Source organism: Epinephelus fuscoguttatus, linkage group LG5 (genome assembly GCF_011397635.1).
Source record: "Epinephelus fuscoguttatus linkage group LG5, E.fuscoguttatus.final_Chr_v1".
NCBI classification, from domain to species: domain Eukaryota; kingdom Metazoa; phylum Chordata; class Actinopteri; order Perciformes; family Serranidae; genus Epinephelus; species Epinephelus fuscoguttatus.
The window spans coordinates 1,997,399-2,023,106 of NC_064756.1; the positions used below are offsets into that span (position 1 = coordinate 1,997,399).

The 25,708-nt window shown below is 42.0% G+C and overlaps 2 protein-coding genes across 3 annotated transcripts in view; both read right to left on the minus strand.

Annotated features, from left to right (window-relative positions):
* Positions 1-1,501: 1,501 nt before the first annotated feature.
* Positions 1,502-17,272, minus strand: LOC125889532 (nucleotidyltransferase MB21D2). The gene is made up of 2 exons (XM_049577604.1): positions 16,890-17,272; positions 1,502-9,248 (listed from the first exon to the last, which is right to left on the minus strand). Exons 1-2 carry the CDS (start codon positions 17,152-17,154, stop codon positions 7,984-7,986), a joined length of 1,530 nt encoding a protein of 509 aa, XP_049433561.1. The 5' UTR covers positions 17,155-17,272; the 3' UTR covers positions 1,502-7,983.
* Positions 17,273-18,977: 1,705 nt separating this feature from the next.
* The window catches only part of LOC125889521 (tumor necrosis factor alpha-induced protein 2-like), a 54,192-nt gene continuing 47,461 nt past the window's right edge, over positions 18,978-25,708 (minus strand). For both annotated transcript variants that reach the window (XM_049577586.1, XM_049577585.1), the window contains exons 9-15: positions 24,888-24,988; positions 24,677-24,793; positions 24,087-24,222; positions 23,471-23,593; positions 23,204-23,359; positions 22,964-23,085; positions 18,978-22,206 (exon numbers count right to left, since the gene is read on the minus strand). In XM_049577586.1, the coding sequence (XP_049433543.1) occupies positions 21,891-22,206; positions 22,964-23,085; positions 23,204-23,359; positions 23,471-23,593; positions 24,087-24,222; positions 24,677-24,793; positions 24,888-24,988 (1,071 nt within the window). In that variant the 3' untranslated portion in view covers positions 18,978-21,890. The remainder of the gene's footprint in view (positions 22,207-22,963; positions 23,086-23,203; positions 23,360-23,470; positions 23,594-24,086; positions 24,223-24,676; positions 24,794-24,887; positions 24,989-25,708) is intronic.

Here is a 25,708-nt window from a genome sequence, read left to right on the forward strand (position 1 = left end):
CATCAACATCTCTGTATTAACAATAAGTAAATTAATTAAAGGAGTGAATGTTGGACTTTGATCCATCAGGTGACACAAATACGATGATGACGTGTGTCAGCAGGATGAAGGAGTAAACAGCTGATCAATCACATGTTAGAAACATCATGTTTACAGCTGATGGTGGGTTTACTCTGCCCCCTGGTGGCCACAAACAAAATCACAGACCTGTTTGTGTCATTTCTCACAGAATTATTCAGACCCTGAACGTCACCTGTGTCATCGAGGCCACTTTAAATAAGGACAAAACTTTTCAGAGTGGACAGGAAGTGAAATGTACGGAAGCTCAGAGGGACCATCAAACAGGAGCTGGGCGCTGGTGACACATTCCAGCTGCCTCCATCTTAATGACACCAACACCTGACAGAGCTGCTGCTTCTTCTTCTGCATCACTGTACTGTCACACTGGTGCCCCCTGGTGCCCCTGAGAGGAACTGCTTCAGTATCGTCCAGTGGTTCCCAACTGGTGGGTTATGGGCCGAAACAGCGGTCGCAGGTCCATTCTGAACGGACCACATGTGACTCAAAAACATGTCAAGTTTCAGTACAGTGAATTTATGTGAATTTCCACCACAAGCTTTTATTTTGAAGTGCCATTTCCTGCTGTAAAGTGAGTGACTAACAGACAGCTACTTGACAGAGACAGCAAACCAGCTCCACATGACCAAACACAAGTATGATGCTGAATACATTTAACTGTATGGACCTTGAACTAATCACTAAGGAGAAATCTGGACCCCATGACTGGACCAGTTGGGAACCACTGGTCTACTGGACTTGTGCAGGATGAGACTTCAGTGACGCCCCGGTAAGAAAGAATCACAAAAAACAATAACATTCGCTTTAAACCACGACCATGAACACGTTTGTTTGAACACACAACCAGTGTAATTACACAGATTCATCATCGTGCCATGGAAGGAACTGGATAACTGTAACATTCTTATTTTAATATACTCTTTGTCAGCTCACTGTAGCACCGCCATGTTTGTGTCTCTGTGTGACGTCATGGTGGCAGAATTCTTGGTATGATGTCAAAAAAACATGTCTTTTGTTTTTCTTTTACAAGTTATGCCCTGTGCTCACATCTGTACCGTGAGTGCAAAATGATAAAAAAAAATATTGTTTTATTTTCTTGTGGCCTCAGGTTTTGACCTTTTGCACACAAGATTATAACTTGTAAACAGCAGATAAAATTTGCACACCAGATACATTTTTTTGCAGGATAATAAGATTGGATTTATTTATACTTTGTGCACAAGTTATGAGCTTGTTCCACGTTACTGCTGACAATCATGAATCTGAGCAAAGCTCCCCAGGGTTCGATTCTGGGGCCTCTCTTGTTCAATGAGGACTTCCCTCGTGACTGCATGTTATAACCCTTATGCATGAGACATTTTTGCACACAAAATAACTTGTGTGAACTTTTTTTGCAAGATATTAAAATGTATTTGTAGTTATGAGCTTTATGTCCTGAAATAACTTTTGTGAACGGCACAAAAACTTCTGTGCAAAAGAGAACAACTTTTAACCACAGCCGAATGTCTTCTGCTTACAAACAAAACTGCTGCTAACAAGTTATCTTGTGTGCACAAGATACTGAAAATTCCATCTTTCAAAGCCATCTTTTTAAACACCCTTTTAGGGAATAAATCATATATTTGACAGGAGTTCCCCAGGGTTTAATTCTGGGTCCTCTATTGTGCGAGATAATAAGATTGTATTTATTTGTACTTTGTGCCAAAGTTATGAGTTCATTTTTGTACAAGCTCATTTTTGTTAACGGCACAAGAACTTAAAGAGAATAACTTTTAACCACAACTGAACATCTTTTGCTTACAAACAAAACTGTTTATAACAAGATACCTTGTAAGGATAAGGATAAACTTTATTGTGTGCACAAGATATAAAATGCCATCTTTCAGAACCATCTTTTTGAACACCCTTTTTGGGAATAAGGGTTGGTGCACAGTGCAATAAACTGAAGAGTAGCAAAATGAACTTACAGACTAACACTGGTAACTGTTAGAAATATATTATATTCTCTGCAGTTGAGATTCCAAGATGCAAACAAGTTATCTTGTGTGTACAATATATAAAATACCATCTTTCAGAGATTTGTTTTTGAACCCCTTTTAGAGAATTAGTGCCATGATCAAGGACACTCTGCCGCTGACAATAATAAATCTGAGCGGAGTTCCCCAGGGTTCGATTGTGGGTCCTCCATCGTTCGACACAGACTGCCTATGGGCCAAATTCTGCCGGATAATATGACTGCTAATCACAAATTTGAGGATGACACCCATACTGTTTAACTTCTGTATTGAACCACATACTTATCGTAGAGCAAATAAATAACTTTATTTAATTAAAGTTTTTTGTTTGTTTTTTTTGTTAAAAGACAACACGGCTGAAATTACAGGAAAGACCTGAAGTTGCTTGGTTTGACTAAAGGTCCAGAATTATTTACACCTAAGAGCCAAAATGAAGAAAAGACTTATAATAACTCACTGAGGACAAACAGGGACAGTTCTGGTTAAAAGACTTTATGACTCTACTGTACAGTGAAATATAGTGGAGAACCTTCATAGACGGTGGAGGAGCTGCCATCTGAAGGGTTAACCCATCCAAGTCAACATTGCATAAAGAAATCCATCATCAGAACGAAGCAGAGCAGCAAAGATACAGAAAATAAAACTCACAGTCCAAAGGTTCTGAACAAACAAGAGACAGGAGTAAGGTCAAAGGTCATGGAGCTCAGAAGAACAACACATTGATTACATTTCCACCGAGCAGGAGTGTGTGCGTGGCACTTTGATGGTGTGTGTATGTGTGTGTGTAAGTGTGTGTTCTTGTGGGATTCAGTGGAGGGTTTAGTGTCCCCTGTGTGTCGCCGTTAAAACCAGTTTCAACAGAACTTTAGTGTCTTTTTGTCTTAATGCTACATAATGTGTGTGTGTGCGTGTGCGTGTGTATGCGTGTACCTGTGGTGTGTGTATTTTCACTAATTGCACTTGAGGATGAGGAGATGGAGATCACATTACCGGTCAGATGTCTGCAGGGGTTTTTGGCATTTTTCTGGAAATGTTTGGGATGGTTGAAAAACACAAAGAAAACAAAAACTGGGAGCGACTCTCCTTCAACTCAACCAGCTCAAGACCAACTACAACTCCCATGATGCCTCAACACACTCAAAGCCACAAGGCAGCCAAAACTGTTTAATGCCAAGAATACGTTTAATTTTCTTTAATGCAGTTTTGCTCTGCGGTCAGGTGGGAGCTAGCTTGTAGCACTGCTTATTTGGCAATTACCTCTGCTAACCAGGAAAGAACTGCTGCAAAAACACCGTGCCCACCCTTCACTGGTCCCCCAGGTCTCCCCAGTGGGAGAGTGGCTTCATTTTGAGCTGCAAAACTACTTTAGCATTGCTAATTGTCTTGGAAAAACTGACATACAGACCGACATATGTAACTATTTAAAAAAAACATATAATATTCTCAAAGATTAACTGTCGAGATTCCTGGTTGCAAACAAGTTATCTTGTGTGCACAAGATATATAAATACCATTATTCAGAGCCCTGTTAGAGAATAAGCGCCTTGCTCAGGGACATTTTGCTGCGGAGTTCCCCAGGGTTGGATTCTGGGGCCACTGTTGTTCAAAGTAGACTCTATCAGCCTGCTGTTAACAGATTAACTGTTAGACTCAGTTTTAATTATCCTTCCTTAAATAGTGACAGTGTCAGATGACAGAATGGAACTGACCCTGGATGTATCAGGCCCTGATCACACAGACAGAGCTTCACCAGCTGGAGGCGGCTTTTTGTAATTGTTTTTAATGAGAATGAAGCTTTTTGCTCACTGTTTTTGCATTTCTACGTGCCTCATGTTTCTGAGCTCTAGAAACCTGGCATTTTTGCCAGTGCGCTCTGAACTGCTCAGAACTGAAAAAACTTTAGCTTAGAGCCCCACGCCATCTCCACTTTTTCCCCATAGTCCAATCAGATGATTTCAGAGGCGGGCTTTCTATGGTGGTCATTTACAGTTGTTAAATAATAGAGGAGAAACTGGTGGTAGTGGTTGCTGGTTATAACAGGCAGAACTTGACCCCAACAACCAACACACCCAGGGTACTTTGCACGCCGTATGTGGACGTGGAAAGTTCATGATATGTGACGAGGTCAGAGTGAGGATGTGTTGGACAGACTGGATAAAATCCATGTCCTGAGCTGGTTGTATTGAAGCGGAGTCGAACCCTTGACTTAAAGTAAAAACACAAATAAAGCAGCTGAAGAGGAAACGTTATAAAACATGAGGTGGAACGTACAGACACAGTGAAGCTTATTGAAACGATCACGTCGGATCAAAACAACGAAAACTTAACAAAGTGACAGGAAGAAGTGGAAAGAAGATGCCAGTGATATCATGGCTAAAGGAATATTCTGTGACACGTTACCTGACGATGGTCATAATGCAGCAGTATCACCGTGTACATGGTGCCGATCCACCGCTTTAACACACACATTTAAAACGTGCAGTACGACCGTTCCTCAGCAGTGTCACCTGTCTACTGATATGATACATCATTTCACAATCAGGACGAACACGACGTCCACCATCGAGAGGAAAAGTGGTGATTTGTTTTTTTACATTCTGTGCAAAATTAGACGAAAAGTAGTCCACATATCATCTTCATCATCATCTTCGTCAGTCTGTTTATCTGTCTACACATCAGTGTTCAGTCAGTATTCTTCTATTTACAGTTAGTTTCTAAGACGTTAGTACCGTCACCCCCCAGCGGGACTAAAACATTCCTCAGAGGGACAAAATCCACCTTCAGACAGAACTCTGCTGTCTTTACTCCTGGGTCTGAGACTTCTGTACGTGCCATTTGGCATCCCCAACTCCTGAATGTGTATACAATCTTATGAAGTACAGTCTTGTTCAACAATCGTGCTGCTGTTCGAGGTCTGGTGTGAAGTCGTGATCGACGCTGAGGCGTTGAAGATGTTTGTGTAGTGTAAAAGAACAAAGTGAGTTTCAGACGTTTCATAAATTTGTGTCAAAACAACAACAAAAAAGATCAGCGTTTAGCTTGTTTCCATTTTAAATCTTTTTATAAAAAAATCTCCTAATTCTGACTTTGTATCTGAGAAACTAGCCCTTTATTATGACACTCTCTCATGTCTCTAAAAAACCTTCTCATTACTACAAGAGAGTTTTTACTTTACTTAATTATGAGAAATGAGTACAGATAAATTATGATATGAGTCTACTGAATTATTATGATTACAATAATGGGCTTGCGCATAATATTATATAACATCTTTTAGTTAAGACTTTGTATCAGGTGCACATTTATGACAGAGATACTCAGAGAGTCATCAGAGATATTTAATTTTGAGGGAACCTTTCTCATCACTCTGGCCGGGTATTTCATAATTAAGACAACAATAATGGGCTTGTATATGGGACAATACTTCATGAAACGTAATGTATCTTATAAGAAAGTCTCCTAATTTAGTTCATTAAAGCAATTATCACATAAGTTATAATCATGTGAGGAAAAGCAAAGTTTTTGACCCCCTGGGAGTCGAGCTTTTGTTTGGTATGCATTTTTAATTTCTCCGAGCTATTTGTGATTATCAAGTCCTGATGCGAATAAAAAACTAAGCGCTGTGTTTGAACAGACAGTAGTTTTTGAAAAAAAAGTCCTTATATGGGGACAATGGGTTAATTTGTAATAGTCACATACATATAAGTCTTACTTCCTGTTGCCAGCAGGTGACTCAGTGACTAAAACACCTATTTAGCAGGTTAATGTCATCAGGCCAAGAGTCTTATCAAACATGTAAAATTTGGGGCAGATTGGCTGTACACTCAGTTTATCAGTAAATCTAAGAATCAAACTTGTCATTTCCTGTTGCCAGGAGGTGGCACTATGACTATAGCTCCTTTTCAGCAAATAGATGTCATGAGGCCAGGTCTCTTATTGGGCATGACAAATCTGGAGCAGACTGGACAATGTATGCTCAAGTTACAACAACTTCCCGTTTTATAGCGAAAAGTGCAAAATGTCCACCACGCCACGGCAATGGCGTGTGATGGAAAGTCGCGATTTTCACCAGAAAGCATCATCAAGCTCTAGAGACTTTTCAAAAGAAATTTGAGGTGGACCTGGCCAACCTGCTTGGAGAAGTACATCCAAGTATAAAACATGTTATTTTCTGTCGCCAGGTGGTGGCATGTGATGTTTGGGGCGGATTGGACCACTTGCCTTGGAGTTACAAACCATTTACTGTTTCATGGCCAAACATGGAAATTTGGTGCCCCGCCACGGTCACACAGTTTCATGGAAAGTCAAGCTTTTGACAACTTTTGATGTCGAAGATCTTCATCTTTTGAAGTCGATCAGATCAAATCTCTTGGAGATCTTTAAAATAAGACCCCTGGAAATGGCCAAAATGCACAAAATTTAACAGTAAATTCAAAATGGCTGACTTCCTGTTGGGTTAGGGGTTTGGCTCCAGCGACTTTTTTGCACATCTTTACATGATACACGTGCACACCAAATTTCATACATGAAACTGAAACGTATTTTGCCATTTTGTCACACTTTAACAAGAGACCCATGAAATATTGAATTTTTTAGTCAGTTCTGTGTTCAGTGTGCAAAGTGGCGTAGGTTTTCAAACACCTTAAGCTCCTTAAAAAATACAATTAATTTAAGAGAAAAATAATAATAACGTCAGTTTCCAGAGGGTCCAAAGAATGCAACATATTTTTAAGCCTTTAGTAACTCTGTATAAATTTTCTACGCTCCATTCTTCAAGCTAGGAATGCCCTTTGTGTCTGCAGGAACAGTCTGGAACACCCGATTAGCCTGTGTGAAATGCTGCGATGATACGATAAAGCCCCAGTGTCCTCAAATAAGTACTTTCTAATGCCTTAACTTGGTAGTGCTGCTAAAATTGATCATGTTTGTACATTATTAATCAGAATTAGAAAAGTTTCAACCATAACATCTGATCGTTTTGGACCTTGTCCACTTTTGTGTCGGGATCGGCTGCAGACTGACTTGGCAGAGATGACCGTCATCTTGTTTTTACATGGATTAGTGTATTGTGCTTTTGCGACCACTAGATGGCACAAAAAATGTCCACAAACGAGAACAACAGGTCTGAGTTCAGCAGAATGAAGTGTAAGGTGCAGCAAACCCAAAATCTAATGTCCTCATCATGTGACACAGGGTCGCATGATGAGCTTCCATAGTGAGAAAATCAAAATTATAAGATATGAAACTGAATTTCTGCGATCAAAAGTTTGTAACAACTTTGCTCAAACATTTAATCTTCTACTGAGTATTTTTGCATGTCTTTTATCAGCTCCAGCTTCACATAATATGTAATCTGAGTTTTCATGGCAATGACTGGCCACAAATTATAAAGTGAAAACGTTACCTTCATGTTACCTGATAAACAGGCTTCATGTCTGACCTGTAACTTGATCAGTGAAGTTTACTTTAATCATGCATCTGTGACGTTTTCAGGAGTTGTTGGTTTCGTCTCATTTCCAGGATCCCTGATAATCAAACTACCGAAACATTGGAACAGCAGTTCCGTCGTAAAGGTGGATTATCGCCTCGTCCTTCATCTTTAAAAACAACCTGCTGCTATTCAGCTGTCTATTTAAAAGGCATTCAGCAGGTAAAAAACACAGGGCACACAGTGAAAGAGGAGGGAAGAGGGGAAGGGGAATAGAAAAATAAAAATTAAAAAATTAAAAAATTGTGGCAGACACTACTAGACGATCACCTCACTTCACTCTGTGGCAGAGAAACATAAAAAATGTAAAAAATAAAGTTTCAGAGGAGGCAGGGCACCAGGCGAGGAGGAGGAAGGCAGAGAGACAGAGGAGGAAGAGGTCTGGGAGAATGTTTCTCCGTCTCAGAAGAACTTGTCGTCGATGCGGAAGTGCGGTCGTGTGACGTCGTCTGGGTTGATGAAGACCGAGATGGACTTCCCAGGATTCTCTGTGACCAGCTGCTGAAGCTTCTTGGCCAGCCGGTCGTCTGGCTGGTTCTCTCCGCCGGCATCTGACTGCGGCGACGGCAGGTTGTTAGCACTGCCTCGCCACTGCAGTTCCACCGTCAGCCTGTTGGCGGCCTTGGCGTGCTCGATGGTGGTGCGGAGGTGCTCGGCCGGGTCGGAACGCACCGAGCAGAGTTTGCGGGCGTGCAGCATGGCTGTTTCGTCCGACAGGTGCTCCAACATGTTGCACTGGGGAATAAAGTAATTAGGACACATCTTGTTGACGAGGCAGTGCTGCAGGTCGTCGATCAGGCCCAACAGGAAGTGGGCGGAGAAGTCATCCTGGCCCAGGTAGTTGGCAGGGAGACGGTCGCAGGCCCACAGCATGATGCTGCGGAGGTGGTAGGGACTGATGGCTTTGGGGCGAGACAGCAGCTTGATGATGATGGCTTTACAGGCCTGATACGCCTGCATCAGGCTGGATGAGATGCACTTCTTCAGCTGCACCTCGCTGCGAGCGAACGACAGGCGCCACTCGTTCTCCTTGCGGCCTTTGTAGGAGCAGGCAGGGACGAGGTAGAAGCCGCTGATCACCTCCTCCTCCGTGATCTTCCCATCCCAGAAGTGATTCTCCATCAGCCAGCTCTGAGCAACAGCCGGCCAGCCTTTGAACGACACCACGGGGACGATGTCGTAGAGCATACGGCTGCTCCCGACGCCCAGGATGACGGAGATGATGGTGCCATTCCTCTCCACCTTCTCCACTTTCGGCATCCCTCTCTGAGGCTTCTTCTGCACCTCCAGCAGCACCAGGGAGATGGACTGGTAGAACCAGTCAGCCACCAGTGTTGGAGAGAAGAAGTAGTTGGTGGTCCCGTTGATGTGGTCGACGATGGTGCAGCAGTCCTTCCACTTGTTGATGGTTCCTTCGTCAAAGAGGCGGAGGCTGAGCCAGGAGTGGCCCAGAGCCGAGTGCCTCATGTCCAGGGTCACCGGCTGGTTGCGGTCGTGGAGTTTCAGCGCTGGGACCAGCAGGGTGAAGTCCATGTCGTAATCTGTGCCACGGGCGTAGACGCTTAGCTCATCCAGGTCCATGTCCACCACACCCTCCCGAACGCCTCCCGACAGGAGGAGGTACTCGTTGGCCACCGGGAGCTTCTGGTCCAACTTCTGAACCATTCCTAAGACAGAGGAGGAAAGACAGGATGAGTTAAAGAAATGTGATACCACACTGAATCCAAATATGGACACAACAGAGCACGCAATGCGTCTTATCGTCGATGACTTTTGGGATCGTCTAAAAGTATCTGAAACCCCGCCCCCCCCACAGCTTTCCGATACCACTTTTATACCTCTGCGAAAACATAAACTTGGCATTCACAGATACTTTGCACAGGTGAGACAGTTAGCTAGCTTTTTCATATGAATAACTGATTGCAACACCATGAATGTCTACGAGGAAAGACTGAAAATGTGCTTCATTATCCGAATTTGTATGAATCATCTGTCTTGTCCCTGAAAGTGGGGTTTTCGCCCCACCTTTAGGAGTGGCCTTTCGGAACAGCACTTTTGCCTTTGGACATAATCAGACCACACTTCGGACAAGCAAAGTAAATCTTTCATAGATCTTAACAACCATTGACCAACTGTGATCATCTTGACAGAGCTAACCTTTGAGGAAACAGAGAGCCACAATGTTGAAAATGGAGGAAGCCAACCACAATACTTTGCCAAGTAGCCCCACAAGTACTCATTACTTCACCAAACTTTTAGCACCAATGAGCTCAAGATCCAAAAGCCAATTTTACACCTCCTGTTTAAGGGGCTGAAGTTGCACCGTCATTACCCCGCTTCGGAAGTAGTAATGGTGCCAAATCCAGGTCTGTGTAAAAGTGTGAGTTCGCAGGACATTTTGTGGATGTGTTATGTGTGTGACCCACTACCGGCAAATTTAAGACACAGGTATCAGCAGTTAGCAGCTAACTCGTAGAGGAAGCACAGTCGGCGAAATTGTCCACAAACTGGGGAGACAATGAGGTCTGCGATGAGTTTAACGGCTATGTAACAGGGACAGTAAATTCATGTTCTACATTCGATTTATGTTATTGTTGTTGTTTGGAAAGTGCTGCCCAATGTGTATTTAATATGTCTTACTAGAAGATGATGCCATTGTGTTAGATGCCACGCCTGTCTCTTGCTTCTGGGGCAACTTTTTATTCATTGGATTAAAATGTGATATATCATTATATGTATCGTTATCGGGATATGAAATGACCTATATCGTGATATGAGACTTTGGTCATATCGCCCAGCCCTAGCTGAGTACTGTAATAAAATATGGTGCGATTTATTACCTTTTTTCAAATGTGAATTATTTCCCCAAAGGAAAACTTTTTCAACATCTGTTCTATCTAATAGTATCAAGTTTCTTCAGCCATTTTGCAGCAGAAGCAGCAAATTGTATCTAATAGGGGTGGGGAAAAAATTGATATAACTTAGAACCACAATATTTTGCGTGGCGATATTGTGTCGTTACACAGATGCCAAGTATCGATCTTTTATAATATACATTATTCATTGTTGCAAATACACATTTTAATACAACTTTTGGTTCTAGAATAATAAAATCAGTTGCTTTTTCTGTCCACTAGATGGTGCTGATGTTTTTTTCCTGGTGAGGTCAGCAGAAGTCTCAGTCAGCGGCATTTGGCAGGAATTCATCAAAACAAAGATGCAGGATTTTATTACATTTTTTCAACTGTAAATTATGTCACTAAAGGAAAACTTTGTCAACATAAACAGTTTTGTCAAATAAAATAAAGTTTTCAGTCTGTTCATCTCACTTCAGTCATTTTTATTGCAGCCAATTGTATCTAATAAACTTTACAGGGAACTGATTATATTATTCTAGTAGGCTACTAAAAGTTTAATTTGTGTTTGTAATATTAATAATTTATATTATTAAAAATCGATGCTTGGTGTCCATGTGACAGTACAATATTCCCACACAAAAATATTGTGATACTTTGCTGTATCGATGCTTTACCCTGCCCCTACTGTGTGTAGGGTTTGGGTATCATTTGTACTTTGACATACAATACAGTATCTGAGCTTCAGTACCAAAACCAAAATACCTTTCTTAACCTTACCTTGAGGAATATGAACACGTTTTTCTACAAAACCCATTTTTGATCAAAAGCCAAAGAAGTCTGATGTTAAATGTCACAAATCAAGCAGCTGTACAAGAACTCTGAACGAATGAGATACAGGTCAAAGAACGAGCCAGAAAGATTAGAACCAAACACTTGACGACACCTTGCAGCACTTCACATTTCTGACACTGTGCCCATGGACACATCTGAAAAAAAAGCAGAGTACCTCTGAGTGGGATGTGTATCAAAAGACATGAAGCTGTGCGACACCCCCACTGTTTCCCTTCAGGGTCAAAAACTGACCCTGAAGAGTCTGGACTGCTTCAGACCAGACAGGTTATTGTTGGACTGGATCGGTCTGGACTGGTTTTCCGCTCTGCTGGGTGGAAAGACACACACACACTTCCTGGCTGATGGCTGCATTCCTGTGCTGTAGTGGGGTGGACACACAGTTTGTTTGGTGGTTTCTCAGAGACAGTTTGAACTGAAAGATCACGGACAGAACTGGGTTCAGGTTTTGTGTTGCAGTGTGAGCTGACCTGCAGCAGTACAATAATCCATCACTGCTGCACATTAGAGGCACAATAAACAGGCCTGTGCTGAAATCTAGTTCTAGATAAGTCTGTCAGCTTCACATTCCTGCTGATTTTCTCCCAATAATAGGAATTAGGCTGACTCAGCTCTGTTGGAAGGCGGGATTGAAACAAACAAACAAAAAACAACTGGAATCAAATTCTGTACAGATATAAAAGAGGTCAAACTCCTGGTCTCCAGAGCTGGTGTTGCCCCCAACCTGCTGTACGGAGCCCAGTCTTGGACCACCTACAGCAGGCACCTGAGAGCCCTGGAACAATACCACCACAGACTGGAGGACAAACGCACCAACATCAGCGTTCTAGAAGAAGCCAACATGACCAGTATCACCACTACACTAATGCAGCACAAACTTTGATAGACAGGCCACGTCATATGAATGGCCGACACAACAAACAGATCCTGTACTCCCAGCTGAAGCGAGGTCAGTCAAAAAATCGCTTCAAGGACATCATCAAAACTAATCTAAAAAAAAAAAAAAAACTGGGAGCACACTGCACTTGATTGGCACTCCTGGAAGACATCTTTACAGGAAGGTGCTGCACGTCACGAAAAGGAAGTCCACTGTGCTGCAGAGATACAGCAACAACACCGCAAGGAGAAACTACCACCACATTCCTCTGCTCGTACTGCACCAAAGTATGTGGACCGCAGATCCGCCTCTGCAGCGATCTGACGAGCCACAAGGAGACAACCCATCATGGAGGACACTCATACTCGCCTCAAATGACCGCTGATGATGATAAAAGAAGCAGCAGCGCCATTAAGGTCTCCAAATGACAGGTCGACCAATGGTGGATTACTCACGGTTGCTATAACAACGATAGTTGGGAGCAGGGAAAAACGATAGTTGATTAATCATCTCAAGGCAACTGAATCGAACGCAACTGGACTTAGTTTTGTCTTAGAAGACGTTTCACCTCTTACCCAAGAGGCTTCATCAGTTCATGCTTGTCTGACTAGGCTGGAACTAGTCTGACAAACTGGTGTGGAAGCACCCAGGTATTTAACCTCTGGGGAGGTCTTCACAAGGCCAATGATGTCACTGGTTCATTAGTGCTCCAATGGTGTGTCAACGACGGTTGTTGAAACTCCTGCTGCAACGTTGGTCGTTGGAGTCGTTAGAGTCACATGAGGCCATCTGTTAACAACTATTGTTTTTAGAGGTTAAGCTGTTAAATCTCCTGGGCAAGGATGAAAGGACAGCATTATAGGTGGGGGATAGGTGGTGTCGCAGACCTCCTCCTCTATGAGAGATGGCTTTTCCAATTTCACATAGATGGCTTCTTTTACACCTCTTTCAAACCATCGGTCTTCCCTGTCCAAAATGTGCACATTGCTGTCTTCAAAGGAGTGTGCTTTCTCCTTGAGGTGTAGATAGACAGCTGAGTCTCGCCCTGACGAGTTCGCCCTTCTGTGTCAGCCTGTGCATTTGTTTAGTGGTTGTTTTGTTTCACCAGTGTACAAGTCTGGGCATTCCTCGCTGCATTGGACAGCGTACACCAGGTTGCTCTTCTCAGTGTGTGGTGTACGGTCTTTACACAGGTATGCGGTGTTTGTTGAAGATCCTCCTGAGTGAAGAGTTTTTCAGACACATAGAGGATGACAATGTTATTGCGTTATTGCCTCCACTCCACCTCCTGATGTCACAGGCAGCTCATAACGTCTGTCACTTTAACAACATACAACTGTAACATATTCGTAGTTTGCAGAAATGTACAATGACAGAATGTTCCTCTGGTGACTGGGCTGAATAAAACATGCACATCACTGTTATAGCTGTCTAATAATACCCTTGTGGAGAGTCTCTCTTTATTGGCCCCTGACATCTCAAACGTTGATCTCATTGGACAGCAGCAGAAGAAGCAGATGAGTCTGCTCCAGTTTAAAAGACAAGTTTGGCACTACAGCACAAACAAACCAGGAGGAATGAGGGTTCACAGAGGAACTTGCCATCTGTTCTTATTCCCACTGTCTTTTTTGTTTGTTTCTGTTGATTTGTGTCCAACGAGGCAACAAAAGTGTCACACTATTTAAATCTTAAACCAACACCCTGAGGTTTCTATCCGGGACTTCTTCACTGAGAATCAGACAGAAATCATCTTCAGTTTTTGATCAAATATTTGCTTCATAACCGTCTGTCTGATAAAGTGGACAAACAACACCTGTGAAAACATCAGGGACGTTTGTTGGCCTCTGCCTGGACATTTTGGACACAGCTGACAGGATGTGACACGTCCATTCACACTGTGACAGTTTCAGGAGAATCTGAAACAAGACGAATCATTCTGCTCTGCTGTCAAGAAATGCTGCTTTAATGACTAAAATTAACCGTGCGGCTCAGTCAGACGGACAGACGGACTATTTTCAGCATCGTAATGAACCTCAGTGACAGGAAGTGTTTTCACTGATCTCACACCCCATGTTTCCTCTTCCTCTCACACTGATCCTGATCAATAAACACAACTCATCAGCGTTGTTAAAAAAGTTTTATTGAAGCAGAGCAGAGTGACCTCACTCTGTCAGAACACTCTTCATCAGTAACTCAGCGGGACGAGCCGGTGGTGACTAATCTGATCTTTAAAATCCGCAGTGAGGAGGGTCATCTTTAAGTTCAATTTATCAGCAGCAAAATCAGGAGGTGTCGCGATGCGTTTAAGGTACCGTCTTCTTCCAGGCTTTGGCACAAGCGCGAGTTAGGTTCTGAAACTTTTAGCCTTTCACCGTTAGGAACACCTGCTGAGGTCAGTCTGCTGTGAGTCAGTCACGTTGTAGGGAGAATATATAAAATGGCGGAGCCTGAAGACCCGCCTGCAGGTTCCTGCTCAGCTACAACAGCAACCAGAGGGAGAGGTGTGTATAAAGGTCCAGACATAGGCTCCACCTCCGCTGCCGCCACTTCAAAATGCTCAGTCAAAGACAGCCTGGGATAAACTTGTGACAGTGTCAGATATTTGGGATGACCGTCTCACTGTGTGACTGCTGTTACCACCTATGTCTACTAACCAACCAATAGAAATGCAGCATGAAGTGACGCACTGATCAGCGCTAAACCCAAACACACAGACAGACAGCAGCTCGCCATGGAGGTAAAGAGGAAAACCTTGTGGAGCCTTGTGATGTGTCCTCCAGCTCTGACCGTGACCGCGTGAAGAAGGACGAAGCATGGAAGGAAATAGAGGCGGAGCTACAGCTGCCAGGTGAGACACCTAGCAGCTAGCAAACACACATGGACACACACACACCGCAGTATATAGTGACCACAGAACTTTTGGTTATTTTCAGACATTTTATTAACAATTTTAGAAATTTTTAAGAATATTTTTGTGACAATTTATCACAAGTTTTCAAACATTTTAGTATCATTTTTGGGACATTTTTATAGATATTTTTCAGACATTTCAGTAACATGTTTTGGACATTTTGATAATGTTTTTTTTTTTAACATTTTATTATCATTTTATCATCAAATATTTTTCAGACATTAAATTAACATTTTGAGACATTGTAATGATGTTTTTACTGACTATTTTTATCAATATTTTTCAAACATTTTCTTCGGACAATGTAATAAAGTTTTTTATCAGCATTCTTTCTGTCATTTTTTGATATTTTTCAAATATTTTTTGGGCAATTTATCACCCATGTGTCAAACATTTATTGACTTTTTTTTTTTTTAAATATTCTTCAGACATTTCCTGAACATTTTTTGGACATTTTAACAATGTTTTTTTTTCCTGACATTTTATCAACATTTTTTAGAACTTTTTTCCCCTGGCATTTAATAATATTTTTTGGACATATTATCAGCGTTCTTTCTGTCATTTTTTGATATTTTCCAGGTGTTTTCTTAACATTTTTTTGGTCATTATTAAAATATTTTTTTTTATCACAAATTTTTCGAACATTTATCATCAGTTTTTGGGACATTTATATAAATATTTTTCAGACATTTCAGAAACATGTTTTGGACATTTTAATAAAAAAAAAATTTCTGACATTTTTCAAACATATTTTTGGACATATTATCATCAGCATTCTTTCTGTCATTTTTTGATATTTTTCAGGTATTTTATTAACATTTTTTGAACATTTTTTAAAAAAAATTTGGACAATTTATCACCCTTTTGTCGAACCTGTATTATCATTTTTTGGGACATTTTTATAGATATTTTTCAGACATTTCAGTAACATGTTTTGAACATATTTTTAAAAATATTTTCTGGACCATTTTATCATCAAATATTTTTCAGGCATTAGATTAACATTTTGAGACATTTTAATGATGCTTTTTCCTGACATTTTATCAACATTTTTTTTCGGGCATTCAATAACATTTTTCAGACATATTATCAGCATTCTTTCTGTCAATTATTAAATTAAAATGTTTGAAAATACATTGAGAGCGAATGGGGGGAAGGACCACATTTAATTCCAGGGCAGCGAGATTGGAAATAGGACAGTGGCATCAAGTGGCGTGTGAGGAGTCATGAACTGAGAGCGACACTAAACTAACTGATACACAGACGGTCAATTTGAGGGTGAAGTGTTCCTTTAATGTTTGAATTAATGACCGCTGCATAGTTTTAATATTTCTTTATTTGCACTTTGTATTAATAATCTGCAAAGTGATGAAAGCGCTCAGGTGACTGTGTACAAAATAAAGAGTATAATCTTTAAGTACATGGTAGCATAAAGTGGAGATACTCGAGTAAAGTACAAAGACCTCAGGATTATACTCGAGTACCGTTACATTCACTGTGATGTTGAGCTCTTGAACGCATCACAGTGATGCTCACCTGAGGTGAGCGCAGGTGGAGCAGCCTCCGGTACCGGGAGACAAACAACCTCATCCCGGGGATTAAACCGTTTAAAGTCACACACACACACCAACATGAAAACACCACCCTGTGTGTGTGTGTGTGTGTGTGTGTGTGTGTGTGTGTGTGTGTGAGCAGGTGGAGTCCGGGGCTTCAGGGCGGGCATCCCTCCTCCACCACCAGCTCCACCTCACCGGGGAGAAAACAACACGGTACACGGTGACGCGACCGCGGCCGTTAGATAACGGTTCCTCACCCAGCATGGAGAAGATGAAGTCCTTGGCCGTGTGGATCTCCAGAGCCCGCTGGTCGTCGTACTCCCGCTGGTCGTGCTTACTGAACTCCTGGATGAGCCGGTTCAGGTCCTCCATGCGGGCCGCCGACCTGAAGTCCAGCTCGGGCCCGACGCCTCCTCCGCCGCCGCCGCCGCCGCTGTGCGGGAGCCTCCCGGCGGCCATGGTGGGGCTGTTCCCGAGGCTGCCCGCCGAGCCAGCCCGACTGGAGAGAGCAGGGGCCGCCATCTTTCCTCCGCGGTCACACACACACACACTCACACACACGGGTTCACTACAGCTGATACACTGCTGGTCTGTTCTGAGCCGAGCCGAGCCGAGCCACACCAAACACAACCACCGGAAACAGCCGACACACTTCCGCTGCTCAGCGCCTTCAAAATAAAAGTAACGCTGAGGACACAGGAAGTTGTCAATGTGTCTGAGTTTATTTATTTTAATAAATCAAATTAATGCAACAAAAACCAGCGGGGTAAAGTAAGGAACTGTTATTTATTTACTTATTTAAATAGATGTTTGTCTGCTCTGTGTCATTATTATATTATTATGTTTATTTATGAGGGGGTGCAAAAAGGGGGAGACATGTTAAATTATTGTTGTGAACTCAAAGGAGGGGCGTACACATTCAAATTTTAGTATTTTAGGTTGATTTTACAGCAGATTTATAAAGAAAACAAGTTTTTCTCCATATTTTATAATAATTATAATAATAATGACTTTATTTGTTTGCTTTATGGGTGCATCAGAATGACTAATATTATTCTTACAATGAATGTGTTTTTAGGGACAGACACATTTAGACTCAGTTTAATGATAAATATGTCATAATGAATAAGTGAAGGAAATGATTAAGATATTATACGCGTGATATTTTAGTTACAAGGTGAAAAAATAGATTAAAAGAATGAAAAAGACAGAGAGAAAAACAATATTTGTTTTTCCTTTTTTAAGTATATCAACATTTTTTTCACACTTTATGCTCACATAAAACACAATCTCAAATTTCCTCTTTAATAACACTGATTTTTCTCTGCAGGACAAAACGGTTCAATAGTTTGTAAACAATTTAATTCTGCTGACAAAATATTATTTATATTTATATTTTTAAACTCCGGATCTCCTCCTGTTGGTTTAAAAATCCTCAATACGTATTACCAGTAAGAAACTGTATTTAAAAGTATTCCTTTTCTCACTCTTTAATGAGACACTTTATCCTACTTTAAAATAATTACTTTTTTTTTTCCAGTATCTGTGGCGGTTCTCTTCTGTAAAACATTTGGGGCTGAAGCCTCAGACGCTCAGGCCTGATAACACCACCGTGATAAAGTGTTAATAAAAAATTAAAACATTGTTCATGTTACTTTTGTCCGAAAAAATGGACTGAACTCTGTAACACGTGTGTAAAATGTATTCGTGAACAAGAAAACAAAAACAATACTTTTCTGCTTTGAAAGTGAAAATAAAAATAAGATAAATTACTTGAAAAAAAGTAAGTGTGAAATATTTTTTAAATAATTGCGTCTTATTTAATTATTTATTCTATTCCAGCATTTATATTTAGCTGACTCAGAGAACAATGTATATGTTAATATATGTTAATTCTGTTTTTTTATATATTGTTGCATGAACATTTTTCTCTTGCATGATTCTTATTTCTAATTTCTCTACGCCTGTTAACAGTGTCAGAGCAACTGTAATGAGTCCTAACTTCCCCTCCAGTGATCAATGAAGTATTTCTGATTTCTGAATGTTATTGATTTATAAATGCAAAGGGAATTTTAAAAATGTTGTAGGTTATTTTTTGTAGCAGTGAAACACGAGGCCACACATTTAAAACAGCTGCTGGAAATGTCTCTCGTTCGATCTTTAAAAACACATCTAATGTATTATTATTATTACATCTGCTGTTAATGAATAATACAAACAAATAATAAAAACTCAAGTTTAAGTGAAATTAAATTCAAACTACAGTAAATTAAAATAAAGTTGCTCCTTCACAATAAAAGCATTGTCATAGTTGGAGACTTTAAATGAGTCAAAAAACAGCCGTCGGTGATCTGATGAGTTTTATTGTCATTAAAAGCTGATTTCTGTACAGACAGAGATTCATTTCATACATCCACATTTCCAAGAGACAGAATTTAAAAATGGAAAATAAAAGCAGAGGTGACGTGTGTTTGCTGCCCTCCGGTGGTCAGAGCGAGCGACTACATGTTCTTATTTTGAAAGTGTTGACAGGAAGTGAGCGGTTGAATCTGCCTTCACACCTGCTGCAGAGTCTAAATATGAAATATGACATTTTCATATGAACGACAGAGCGTCCGGTGACGTCGCCCATCAGCACGTGAAAACTCTGCAGAAACAAAAGTTGATTTTTATGGAGAGATGAGAAGTAATCAATAACAATCAGATGGTTTGAAAACAATCAGCAGGAAATTAAACATCATGTTTGTAGTTCAGGAGCTAAAAGACATAAAAGCATTAAATGTGGAAATGCAGAATAAACCATTAAAATATGTCAACGTTGTGTCAGCAGAGCGAGGTGTCTCTCTTCAGTCTCTACGTCTACACTGTTGGTTTAACTCTTTAAATCAGCAACAACATGTTCTACAGTCGATATTATTGTATCACCAAAAGAACTAATATTTATCTCCCACATATTTAATAAACCTCATCACACCAAAGAGCTCCGACTATAATCACTCAGATCATCGTTAGTACCTTTGATTTTTACCTTTTATCGTGTGCAACAATAAAACAAACTCTCCAGTTTCTGTGTCCGCGGATTATAAACTGAACTTTCCAATAAGAGCGTAAATGAGATTCTCTGAAACCCCCAAAATAATCCTGAATTTCATCCAGACCTGGATTAAAGTGTGAGACCCTGAGGTCACCTGACCCCCAGCTGCAGTCTTTCACTCTGCTTCAGTCTCTGTCCCGCTCTCTGTCCCTTAATGAATGTGCTCCTGTCCCAGAGTCCACAGCAGCACGCAGAGAAGACAGCTTTTCTTTTATTGATCCTCTACGAGGCGTCTTCCAGCTCAAAGTCCACGAGTCCTACAGGAACTCTTTGTCCTGATGCAGCTGCAGGTCCCAAATCACGCGAGACGTTTGGGTCCAAACAAATGATTTTCCATCCTACGAAGAAGCAGCTCAGTTGCCAGACGGTAACGTTGGCATTGTGCGTTTCTGCAAACCACAAATACACGTGTCGCATACACATCACATCAACGATTCTAAAGTGACGCGCTTTATGAGCTGAATCTGTCATCAGGAGATTGAGGGGATGATGGATGGCGTGACTCCCAGGAGAGACGCCAAGATGCAGACCACTGTTCAAGACCGGTTGTTTTTTAGCAACCCATCATTGTGTTTCCAAAAGTGGTTCTTTCTAACCGAGACATTGTTGTGTTTCATGGTGTGTTAGTGCCACAAAGAGGTGTTGTTTCAAACTGAGACATAGCTGCATTTCGTGCCGTTATGGCACAACAAAAAGCGTTCGTTTCTAATGAGCATTGCTGTTTTGTGGCAAAATAGCACCAAAAAAGTTGTCATTTCTAACCAAGACATCACTGCATTTTGTGCCAGGATAGCGCCAAACAAAGCGGTCGTCCCTAATCAAGACGTCCCTGTGTTTCCTGTTGGGATAGCGCCACAAAAAGTGATTGTTCCTAATCAAGACGTTGCAACATTTCGTTCCGAGATAGCGCTAAGGACAGAAGTTGTCTCTAATGGAGCCACCGCTGCACTTCATGTCGGGAGAGTACCACAAAAAGTGGTTGTTTCTAATTGAGACGTTGCTGCGTTTCACGGTGGGACAGCGCCAAAAAAGTGGTTGTTTCCTATGAGTCATTGCTGTTTCCTGCCAGGATATCACCACAAAAAAGCAGTTGTTTCTAACCGAGACATTGTCGCGTTTCATGCCGGGATAGCAGCACAAAAAGCGGTTGTTTTTTAACCAAGACGTTGCTGCATTTCTTGCCGCAATAGCGCCAAAAAAAGTGATTGTTTCTAATGAGACATCACTGTGCCAGGATAGCGCCAAAAAACAAGGATTGTTCCTAATCAAGACGTCGCTGCATTTCGTTCCGAGATAGCGCTAAAGAAAGAAGTTGTCTCTAACGGAGCCACCGCTGTGCTTCATATCGGGATAGCACCACATAAAGTGGCTGTTTGTAATTGAGACGTTGCTGCGTTTTATGGTGTGTTCGTGCCACAAAAAGTGGTTAACGCCTGATCTTTTTCTGACCCTAAGTGTTTTTGGTTTCTGAAACAAACCACACATGAACCACAGCGCTGCTGAAATGTAAAGTTTTAAAGTATCGACCACATAATTTCTGTGGTTTGCAGAAACGCACAGTGCCAACATTTCTTTGCTGACGAGGTTAAAACAACACAAAAAGTGCGTCTGAATTTTTCTGATTTAAAATCATTTTGTTGTGCTTCAGTAAGGAGAACTGATTCTTATCTTCACTGGAAGAGAGTTTAATTATCTTGCTAATAATCCTCCCATCCTCTGCCTACACCCACTCAGCTTTGTGTTCAGTCCTCTCAGCATCATCACTCCTCGTCCACCAGGGACGTCTGTCTGTTCCTTTTCCCTCCTGTGGGACAGTTTTCCTCTCAGAGCTCAGAAAGTAAAAGTGTCAAAGCTGCACTTCACACAGATTTTCATGAAACTGAAATCAAAAGAGTCGAAATGATTAGAAGTTGGTCTGATATTAGTCTCAAAGTCTCCGCTGGACAAACGTCTCCCGAGTCTCCTGCAGAGAAACAATCTTTGTAGTGTCTCCGGTGGATTCGTGTGAAGCAGCAGCCTGATGGAAACATTCAGTCAGCGAAAGCTCGGGTAAAAATAATCAGGACTCTGTTGAAAATAGAAAAAGTTTCTATTAATACTTGGTGATAAAAACCAGGCCAGCAGACAGCAGGTCCGTCCGACTCCGGTGCTGTCGGTCGGCGGTTCAGAGGACATCGTCAGGATTTTCCTGAACGGGCGTCCTGGTCTTGCGTGGTCGCGGTCGCAGCATGCTGAAGCAGGACGAGGCGGTGAGGGCGATGCGGCTCAGGCCCACGTTCAGGCAGTGGACCTCAGAGGTGACGGGCACCTCAGAGAAGAGGGCGCGGTCTCGGGTCAGCCGGGCCGAGCTGACGCCACCACCACTGCCACCGCCGGCGGCGTCGCTGCTCTCGATGTCTTTCACGATGTTGAGGATCTCCTGACGCTCCGCCTGCCGAGTCATCCCCCGTATGTTCAAAATGGCCGACACGTGCTTCTTCCTGGACACGAAGAGAAGAAACACGTGGTGAGAGCGTTTAATGGCGTTTGTGCCAAACAAAGAATGTGAAATACATTTTATAAAAATATATGTTTACATGTCTGTTAACAGAGATGTGTCACAGTGTGGAGGAAAATATAATCCATACAGCTATCAGGAGAACAATAACGAGAGAGCGCACACACACACACACACACACACACACACTCAGAGGCTCAGTGGGTTAAAGGTGACATTTCAGAGCAGCCACGTAACGATCACAGAGGAAGGAAAGTGTTTATGTATTTAGTTTCTCACACGCCTCTGTATGGTCCCTGAACGCACCACAAAGAAAGAAGGAGAAGAGGAAGAAGATGGAGAAGAAGAAAAGAAAGACAGGAGGAGATGACGACATAGAGGAAGAATGAAAAGAAGAAGACAACGAAGAAGATGATGATGATGACAATGACGGAGGGGATGAAGAAGAAGACGAAGATGAAGAAGATGAAGAAGACGACAGAAAAAGACGACAAAGGAGACGACGATGAAGAACAAGAAAAAGAATAAAAATAATGATGAAGACGAAGACAACAAAGAAGAAGATGAAGAGGAGGAAGAAGGCATCAAAGAAGACGACAAAGAATGAAGATGAAATCAAGAGGATGACGAAGGAGATGAAAAACAAGACTTCAAAGATGACGAAAAAGCAGGAGGAAAAGATGAAGAAGAAGAAGAAGACAATGACAAACAAATAAGTGGTGCGTTTGATTCGGCCGCACCTGACGTCTGGAAACTCTCGGACCAGAACGCCGACCTCCATCTGGATGGAGGGGACGTCCTCCAGCTGGATGATCTCTGAGATGTGGGACAGGGCGTTGTCCAACCAGCTGGATGGAGACTCCTGAAAGACAGACAGACAGACAGACAGACAGACAGGATTATGAACCCCTGAGCTGTAACTGAAACACTAAAGCCTCTGAGGGGCGCCAGGTCATTGACCTTTGACCTCGAACACTGACCAGGTCTTTGAAGAGGACTTTGATCTGTTTGCCTTCGTCTCTGAGCCGGCTGGCCATCCTCTTCCTCATCTTCATGGAGGTGCAGATGATTCTGCCTCGCATGACCGAGCGCAGGTACTCCATCACCACCCGCCGGTGCACCTCCGCCACCAACAGCTGACGGAGACACAGAGAGCGGGGGAGGGTTCATTCAATATCTAATACGTTTGATTAATATAGTAATAATAATAATCCACGTACGTGTGGCCATGTACAGTGTGTGTGTACCTGGTAGGGAGGACTGTCCATCCTGTGATACTTCTTAAAGTCTTCTTTGATGACGGCTTCGATCTGCTCGTACGCCTCCGTGTTGCTCAGCCACTTCCTCTTCACCAGGCGCTCAAAGAACGGCTGACAGACGCACACACCAGATTATAGATTATTAAACTTTACACCATTTTAACTGTGACTGTGTGATATGTGGTGATGTCATCCGTAAAACACTCTGGATTTCATTGTTTTAAAAAGTGAGACACAAACTGTCTAAACTCAACTGTCTGTGTGTGTGTGTGTGTGTGTGTGTGTGTGTGTGTGTGTGTGTGTGCGTTGTCTGGCTGTTGACTCAGAGTGTTTCGACAAACACTCGAGGAATAAATGAAAGTTAAAAATTAAATTGAATTGAGAAAGCTTTATTGATACAGAGACAACAGAGGAGTGGCCTCCACACAACTCAGAGAAAAGAGACCAGAGGACAAACACTTGACTCGAGTGCCGACAGTCACAGGTCACAGTCATAAAGATACTGACTTATTGCCGGCATGTTTCTGTGTATTCATGAGTGTGTGTGTGTGTGTGTGTGTGTGTTTCAGTGTGTGTGTGTGTGGTTCAGTGTGTGTGTTAGTACCCTGATGTGCAGGTAGAGCCGTTCAGACAGGACTCTGATTCCCTGCTGGACGATGTGATCCAGAGCTTTATTGGCTCGACGCAGTGAGTCCTCGCTGACCGACGGGTCACACTGAACACAGCGCTGCACAAACCCTCTGTACACACACATACACACACACATTACTAAACAGGGACCATGATCACACACCACCAAGTGAGGACAGTCTACAAACAAATAAAATGTGGAATGAAACTAAAGTTGAGAATTAATAACGTCATTAATTAAGTGCGGGGACATCGTTAATGTCACAGGTCAGCGGCGGTTCAGCTCAGTGATTCTGATTAATTTGGGAACAATAAAGGAACGGGAGCTTTGACTGCAGAGAGCAGGTCTAGATCATGGTCTCAAACTTCACAATACTTAAGAGGGACAGAGTTAAATCGGAAAACAAAAACTGGTGATGAAATGAAAAATGAAGCACAACAGTAAAATGTAAAGTACGTTGGAGACAACATCTCGTATGAAGGGCATAACGTCACATACAAAGAGATAACATGTTCTGTGAAGCTCATTAGTTGATGCAGTGACAGTTGATTTCCTGTTTGTACCTGAATGGAGGGCAGCAGTTGACCAGAGCGATGGTTTTGGACACATATCCGTCCTCGTTGTCTCCAAACATGCCGAACTGCATCCCTTCATGAAACATGTCTGCTTTACGCTGGAAACTGAAACAGTTACACGCACGAGCGTCAGAATTCTGATCATTAAGTAACCTCTCTGAAGCCACGAAACAGAAGATCATAAAGTTCATATGTGCACCTGTACAGGAAGTCAGCCAGGCCGTTGAGGCTGCACTGAGCCACTCTGGAGCCCAAACTGCTGTTGATGGAGGCCGAACGCTCCAGATCGACCTGCAGCCTCTGAGACAACAAACACAAAGTCAGGATCTTTTCTTTTACAGATATATTTATTCATTTTATAACTCTGAAAAGAGACAGAATTTTGTGCACAGAACACTGAAACTGCAGGAGCCTTAAAAAACCAGAGAGGTGAGAACTAACTTCACGTTTTAACCCATTAAACACAAATATTATCACACTGACATCCTCATGTTATTTTAAAGGACAGGTTCATGCACACAGTCAGATAAACTGTCCTCATATGAGGCCAAAAACTACTTCCTGTTCAAAGATAATGTTTAGTTTCTTATCGGGTCCTACTGATCCCAAATAGTGAGGAGAAATGAAAAATGCATACCAAACTAAAGTTCGTGTCTCAGGAGGTTAAATGGAAATCATCACAGCAATACATTGCTTGATTCAGATCTTCTGGATTCAGTGTGTTTTAATTAATTTTTCAGGGTTTGTGAAGCTTCTGGCGCATTCAAGGACACTGTGTCCTTTTCACTGGACCTTTAAACTGTCCTGTGTGAGCTTGTTCTTGTTGTAACCCTTCTTTAAACCACCAGAGGGCGCCAGCCGGTTCAATGAATGATGTTATTGTGTGTGTGTGTGTGTGTGTGTGTGTGTGTGTGTGTGTGTGTGTAAAATCAGGAAGTGCTCGATGTTGACTTTGGCTTCAGTTAAAGGAAACACTCAGAAAACAATCAGCATTGAAAACACAGGGGAATCCACCTTTAT